General features: G+C 33.0%; 1 protein-coding gene across 1 annotated transcript; it reads right to left on the bottom strand.

Moving 5' to 3' along the window:
* Positions 1-579: 579 nt before the first annotated feature.
* On the bottom strand, positions 580-1,185 carry LOC141674811 (uncharacterized). Its single transcript, XM_074481515.1, has one exon. The coding sequence runs from the start codon at positions 1,183-1,185 to the stop codon at positions 580-582; it is 606 nt and encodes a 201-aa protein (XP_074337616.1).
* Positions 1,186-8,421: the final 7,236 nt, after the last annotated feature.

Genomic DNA, 8,421 nt, shown 5'->3' with positions numbered 1-8,421 from the left:
CTTTTTACCTTTCTTTGACATGATCGTGACAGTACCTTTTCCTTTCACCGGAATCTTTGACGAGTCACCAAAAGTAACTTCTCCGCTGATGGTGTCGTCAATCTCCGTGAATAATTCCTTGTGACCAGTCATGTGATTACTGGCCCCTGAGTCAAGATACCAAACATTCTTCTTGCTTTCCTCGTCTCCTTTGTAAGTGAGGAACATAGCAGTGCCAACATCTTTGTCTTCTTTTGCTGCTGCAAAATGGCTTCTTTCTTCCACCTTTGGTGCTCTACACTCATAACTGGAATGACCATATTTATTACAGTTATAGCACTGATATTGAGACTTATCACCTCGTTGTTGATATCCGCCTCGTCCTTGGCCTCTAAAATTTTGACTACGACCAGATGGATGATACCCTTCAGATGTCTGGCCTCTATTGAAAGACTGCCTTCCTCGTCCTCGTCCACCACAGTAGCCACCTCTAAAGCCACCTCTGCCACGTGCATAACTGCTACTGCCAGAACTGTCACCAATGGACACCTTACTTTGCAACGCCTTTTCCAAATGGCTTACATCATCATACTGGTTCATTCACTGCTCGTGGGCTTGAAGAGAACCTACGAGCTCATCAATAGAAATCGTGGACAAGTCTTTTGATTCTTCGATAGAAGTAACAACATAATCAAATTTTCTTGTTAATGAACGGAGCAACTTTTCTATGACCCGAACATCGTCGAGACTTTCACCATTTTTTTTCATCTCATTTGTCACCGTTTTTAAACGCGTAACAAATTCACCAATATTTTCAGAACTCTTCATCTTCAAATTTTCGAACTCCCCACGTAGTACTTGGAGACGAACCTTTTTGACTTTCTCGACACCCTGGAATGATTTCTGCAGAATCTCCCACGCGTCTTTCGCCGTTTTTGCATTTGAAATTTTTTCAAAGGTTGATTCGTCAACTCCTTGAATAATTGTATATAACGCCTTTTTATCTTTTTTCCGGGTCTCTTTCAAAATCATCTTCTCAGCATTTGACAAGGCTGCTTCAGCGGCTGCATCTGTGGGCTCGTCATACCCGCTTTCGATAATATCCCAATTATCGTAGGAACCGAGTAATACCTTCATTTGAATACTCCAGTTTCCGTAATTTGTACTCGTCAATTTTGGAATATTTGGTTGCACCATCGTCGCCATTTTTCGCGAACGGAACCTTAGCTCTGATGCCACTTGTAGGAAACGTAAATGGGATTTTGCTCCAATATTTTTAACACAAATATAATATATAATATATATTTTATAACAAGATTTCAGAAATAAAACAGACACACAACACTTATATATTTTTCTCTCCAACAAAAGATTACAACTTTTCTTTTTTTTTAAACACAACAGAAGGTTACAAACTTTGTTTTCTAATATGAGAGCTTCGGCTCTATTTTTCCATTCTGCAAGTATTTAACTCAGTACTCCTTTTTTTTTTTATTATACAAATGCTCCTGAGCCATGCTTTTTATAGACTTTAAAACACATGCATAGCTCAGCTCTTGCATCACCTATCATTTATTTTCTTATTTTCTGGACAATCTTGCATCTAATAGCCTACCTTGAATCCAGGAGGAGCTGCCATAGTTTCTTTTATTTCTACCACCTTATGTTATTTGATTTCTTCAGCCGTGTGTTGTAGTTTGCACAGCCTCCTTTTTTCTTGGACACGACCTAAGACTTTTACTACTGCTACTCTTTTTCAATGCATCAATATATGTGTCTCAGTGTAAACAAGTAGACCTCCATCTGCATCCTTTAAATTTTTCATGCTTAGCTTTTATGATCCTGGCTGGCTAATCTGTATTTGTCCAGTCTTCACAATCTTATCATATTATTTGTAGTGCTTCCATTATTATATACGTGAATTACTTATCATATACATCTAGAAGGGTTTGACTTTCTAACAGAGGTTTCCAAATTGCTCGATTGTAAAAGCAATCTGATGAAATTTTCTAGGTACTGCTCTCAGCAGCTTTTTCACCACATAGGCCTCTTCGATTTCTTCTCTCAGTGCTCGAATGGTAGTCACCAACCATTGAGCTTCATACAGAAATCATCTACCGCATCCATTTCCTTCATACTGAGTGTCTCAAACTCAGTCTTGAGTGTCTGTATCATCGCCTTTTTCACACGTTCCGCCCCTAAACACATTGTTATGCTACGCTGTCGCTTCCCAATCCTCCTTCGCTGTCGCTTTCTATGCTACGGTTAGGAGAATATCTTCCGGGATGCCTTGATAAATAGCAGCTAGAGCCATTTTATCAGTCTTTTTTTCCACCTCCCCTTTCCCGTTTGTAGATTCAACAGCAGGCAAAACTCCTTGTGTTTGCTTATATACTCTGATTTTGATTGACCAGGCTGTGTAGTTACCCCTGTTTAACATGGGGTAGCTTAGTCCCATCATTCCATCCTTTGTTTTTCCTGAATCCATCACCACCTTCTTTGGGAAATCTTATAATGCGAGACTAATATGCAGAAGATATGAATAGATTTAGAGAAACAAGATAGTATACTCTGAACGTTAATTTTTATTAAACACTAGAACATAAACATAAATACACTTGCAAGCAGATGTTTTGCTAAAAATCTGGATCAACACTCGTACAGACTAGCTACTTCCTATCCTTTATTCCACGATCCCCTAAACAGACTCTACTGGCTATATGACCAAGTAGAACAGGAGCCATATGAGAGATTGTTATGGAGTGTTGAACTAAATATTTGATATAACTTGGTGGGTTTGCTAAACAATCTTTAAATCCACATAAGTATGATATTATTTATTTGTAAGGCTGAGCCTGCACCAATAATTTTTTGAGCCCATCTAAAAAGGCTTCCTCGTAATAGTGTTAAATGGTTGTTTGTAAACTAGCAATCTCATTCCACAAATAAAAGCCCATCTAAAACATGATTCAATATGCAAAACAAAATGTGCACCAACACACCCACAAACATACAAACATATACTTTCAAATTAAATTCAATTTATGACTTTTTACTTATGAAAATATTTGTTTATTAAGCCATAAATAATAGGCTCATAATTTCATATTTATATGAAATTTTTTAGTGAACAATTTTTGCTATGGTCAAAATTTTGGTAAATTTCACTAAATCTTTGTTAAAAAAATGTTAATATAAGAATAGAGGTAGTGTATAAAATAAGTTATTTCTGCATATATTATATTATAGTAACATATCACTTTAACCTTCTCTAATTCATCCTTATGTTTTTTAAGATATAATTTTATAAAGATACTATTCCTACATTTGACATTGCTAGACAAGAGTATTTATTATCTTTATAAGATAAATTTAATGACAAATGTATACAAAATTGCTGGTTGGTGGGTCCAATTAACATAAGGTGGGGTCTTAATCCATAAGAATACTATTATTTAAGGATTTTATAACAAAGAGTCAATAACTAATTTATACAAAATTTCTATCATTTTGTAATAACCTGTGATATATATTGTTGGTGCGGTGTACATTAGATTGTGTACTAATTATAATGATATAATTGTAATGGTAATACATTCCAAAAAAATTATAAATGAATGGAAGTAATGAGTATTCTATTATTTTGACTTATTAAATGAAAAAAAGGAGACAAAAAATTTCAAAATAATGTCTATTTTCTTTTTGCACCTATCATACCTTACCATAACATTAGCCGTATATCCTTTAATTTTTCTTTGAAAAAATATTAGCTAATATGGTTATTATTTATTTTAATTTTCATTATCCGTTCTCTATGGCAGGGGATTTCTTTTGTATCAAGAGTGAGTTGGGGAGGCAGGGAATAGGAAATATACTCTAAAATACTCTAAAATTGATATAACTAATAATTATCATCAAAAACCCCAAATATTACTTAGTATCCTTACAAAATGAATTAGTTTTCTTTTTTATCATCTATTTTGTGCACTCATAAATTAAAAAAAATATTTTTAGCCATGATAAGATTGAGTACTATGACAAAGTATAGGCTTCATATGCAGAAGTTCCCCAAAATATTTTGCACAGTTAAATTGTAAAGTGTAAGTCTGCCCGGAAAACCTTGTAAGAAATTATATTAGAATAAGATTTGTAAACCAAACCTTTAGATTATTAAGAAGAACTATATGCAAATTTTGATATATGAGCTCTACTGTTGCTTTATGTGAACCAACAACAATTTCACCGGACACGGTGCAGGGTTGACTAGACATATGCCTAGTAAACTTTCAGAACATACATACTCCAATAAGTTATAAACTTTCTAGATACATAAAATATATCATCTAAGGACATATGTACATGTAAGGAACTCATACTTGATTTTTAGAGGTAAAAGTTGCAATTTTATTATTAACACTATATCATCTAAGGACATATGTACATATAAGCACTTGAGACTTGATTTAGAGGTAAAAGTTACAATGTTATTTATTTAAGTTTATGTCTTTGTGTTTTGTGACTAATATTGTTTGATTTTTCAATTATAACAGAGGAACAATGTCGCTTATGCACTCAATACACACTACAGACACACGACTATGAACTCTACAAATTGAAGACTTAATCGACCAAGTACTTACTGAAGCACCCCTTTATTTTGGGTGCTAATTAGTGTAACTTTCACTAGAAGAAAAAAAGGTCACAAACAACCAAAAACTGGTCATAAATGACCCTTTCCGGTTGGAAATGAATGCAAAACCGAACCTTCATTTAAAATTGGGTTGGTTTTGACCCATGAGTTGGAAAAAGCAACACCGTCCATTGACCGACTGAGCTTTTCAGTTGTTTATAAGATTTCAATTTCTTATTATATGACCCCACATGCCACGGTCTAAAGCCATGTCATCACTATTTCCAACTAACTAGCTTCTATTTTTATTGCAAAAGGTTGGTCGCAAATGTAAAATTCTTTACGACCAATTTTTGATTTTAAATAGACAGAAAAATGTTGGTCAGTTATATTTGGTCGTGTATATATATAACAGTAGGCCGAAAATGACTAATCAAAAGCGACTAAGTAAAAGTGACCAATATTTAGGGAGATGGTTGGAAGTGATTTGAATTCGGTCATTTTTGCTCAAGAAGACTGTTAAAAATGACTTGAGTTTGGCGGCTTATAATGAAGAAGATGGTTGAAAATAACTTGAATTTGGTCTCTTTTATACGCAAATTATGGTAAAGTAGATCCAATAATTTGGTAATTTTCATAACAAAGAGAAAAACTCGAATACTTAAATGCAATTAACAGAATAATATATATGTATTTCATTATTGTCATAATCTGATAAGTAATACTATCTCATAATCCAATAAGTAATACAATCAACTAAAACTAAAATACATTATTACAAAAAAACTAAATTAAATTATAACAGAACTAAATTAAACACCAAATTATTGAAGTCTTTTATCTTCAAAATTATCGACTTCTCCAAAAGTGAGCCATCTTCTTTTAAATCAAATTGTTAATGACTTGTATGATGTAATACGAGATGAAGAATATCCACAAGTTCTTCTCGCATTTGTAGGTAAATTATTGTTATCTTCTAGTTGCAGAAGTGGCCTACTCCACTTCGTGCGCATATTAGGCCTCCCAATCGTGACTTTTAGTCATGATGTAATTATGTACAGTCACATTATCACCTGAAGTACCAATATGTTATCATAAATATATTGCTCAATATTGCGAATACAAAAGTTTCACGACGAGATCTGGCCACAATCATATTACCATCAGATTTGTAAGCCTAACCTTAAGATCTTAACTATAACTTCAGAAAATACACAAGAAAGAAAAATTACATAGCTGGCAAAAAATTGATCTAAGATCTATAGTAATTTGTAAATAAGAAAAATATAAATGGGAAAGAGGCTATTCATAAAACTGATACCATCTTATAATATTTTATAAACTACTACATACATAAATTATATCATAGAATAATAAAAAAAAATATAGGTAGAATCTTCCAATTTAACATCTCAAAAAATAAAAAGTCGAAATATAAAATAAAAGAAAAAAGATCTGAAACAACATAGAAATAAATTAGATGACATACCCACAAGTGTCTTTTTCTTACATACTTGACACTTCCACGCCGAAGTAAAAACAATGTTTTAAGACACAAGACAAAAATCATGTAGTTAGGACTGTAGTGAGACTCATTTCATGCTGTATTCCAGCTATTTTAAGAGTCCAGGATTGTGAACATTTGAACTCCACTTCCAACAATCATGGTAAAATATAATTACCAATATATATTTTCTACTGGAATTTTTAAGAATAACTTGTCAATAAATATATATGCCACAGAGTGCCTTTTTAAGATGAACTAGTCAATAGAATTTGAAGGCTTAAAACAAAACCTGAAGAAGAAAGATCAAAAGCAAGGTAACAAAAGATAAAAAAAATAAATAATGAATTAAATTTACTTCTTGAATTCATCCCTGCTGCACGATTGTGATCAATCAAGTCCCACTTTAAGTTGACCACTTCTGACATCTATACAATGGAGAAAGATAACAAGGATTAAATATTATGTAAATGCATTCCTCCAATTCGCCATCAACATGTTTGCAACAATTTTAGCAATACATACTAAGAAGACCTTGCCAGTTGTTTCTTAGTTTCATCTTTACCTAAGGAGGTATTTGTTTGTATTTATTTGATAATACCACAATAACATTTAGGTACCCGCTATGTTATAAACACACAAGTTATAATCTATAAAACTTTTTTAATGCAAAGCGCTGCAGAAAAATTAATATGATTTCAAAAGTGAAGTGTTGAAAACAAACTTGAATAGATTATATATTTAAAAGTAAACTGAACACAGTACTTCAAAGCATCACAAGTTTTGCAGTCTTTTCATTTGATGCATTTATAAATTCAAATAAAGAGCCGAGATTTGATCAGATAAATAATTGAGGGTTTTCAGAAAACAAATATAAAGACTATTTGTACAAAAGAAATATGTTTGTTAAATATGCTGCGAAAAGAAGAGAGTTCTTTTAAAAACTTAATTATCCCAAAAATCATAATACCTCCATACATCGCACGTATATTCTTTTAAACCCCTACATCAGTAATTTAACTTGAGGCAAGTTCAAGGCGCTTTGAAAATTGTAAGCTTCTTCTGCTAACCTGAAAATTTGACAGCAGATAAAGTGTTTGGTGTGAAATTCTTCTATACATGCAAATGGATGTCATCAACTCTTCCTGTATTTAAATACATGACACCTGTGATAGACTTTAGTTAGCATGAAAGAATAGAACTTTGTACTTTTGGGTGAAACCAAAAATTACAGAAAAGAACATTTGGTTGCACAAAGTAGTGCGAGATTGTACGGATAATTATGGTTTAACAAAATTTTGATCGGGCCACGGTGAAGGTGCTGCTCTCATGATGATGGGGTCCCTTTCTTACAAACCATCATCCATAAAACGCACTTGTTAGAATTATGATACATTATTTAATTCATATATATTTTAATAATTGATTGATGTTGACCATATCTTTAGAATATTTTTGGATTATAGTTGTAGTGCTTTAGGAGAAAAGATATGTTTGTTATGTATTGGCTTATAAAAGGCGACATTATTACACTAATTCGCAAGTCCAGCCACTTTGTGAAAAAATTGCACATAACATTTATAGCACGATCTTATTGACTACATATCAACCTTAGAATGGAGCTAAGGATGTAATCCATCTTATTTCAGGTGACATAATGATACGGCGTTCTTTGCTCAATGGTGGATCTTCTTTTTTCCTTTGGGGCGGGGGAGGCAGGGGCTGGGTGGAGTTTCCAAGCCCGCCAGAAATACACGATTTACATATCTTGAGGTGTTTCTTTGTTTAGGTTGAGTACTTCAGGTTTTCAACTAAAGTTAAGGTGGTCAATAGGCACATCACATCTCTATGTTATTACTAATTTAATAGTGAATGTTAACATTTTCATACCTAACATCAGTTGAAGATGATAATTGTACGAGTTAAGAATAGAAAAACTTATGTACAATTATAATTTAACTTGGGACCCTCCTGTAAATTTTTTTTGCAGGAATCAATGTCTTTACTCGGACTCGGCAAGAAGTGTTCGACAGGGATACGTAATTAAATTACAGAGATTGAAATACAAGATTCGAAAAAGTTCTGATCGTAAAGAAAAAATTATTCATTCCTATACTGCAGTTCACAAACGTTAGGACACATTATATATAAGCCAGCTAGGAATATTAATCTGGAGTTCTGGATCTGTGTGTTCATCCCTGTACTATGATTCATAAACTTAGGACACAACTAATATGAACCAGCTGGGAAGATATTATTAAAAGTGATCAGGAGTTTTTGGATGGTGAATGTTACTAGTGATTCATAC

The sequence above is a fragment of the Apium graveolens genome, chromosome 7, assembly GCF_009905375.1.
Source record: "Apium graveolens cultivar Ventura chromosome 7, ASM990537v1, whole genome shotgun sequence".
Lineage (NCBI taxonomy): Eukaryota > Viridiplantae > Streptophyta > Magnoliopsida > Apiales > Apiaceae > Apium > Apium graveolens.
Note: the sequence above shows the minus strand (reverse complement) of the source record. Positions and strands in the feature narration are given on the sequence as shown.

What these genes read in the sequence shown, in the direction of transcription:
- LOC141674811 (XM_074481515.1), bottom strand. Translation starts at nt 1,185, where the DNA reads ATGGCGACGATGGTGCAACCAAATATTCCAAAATTGACGAGTACAAAT.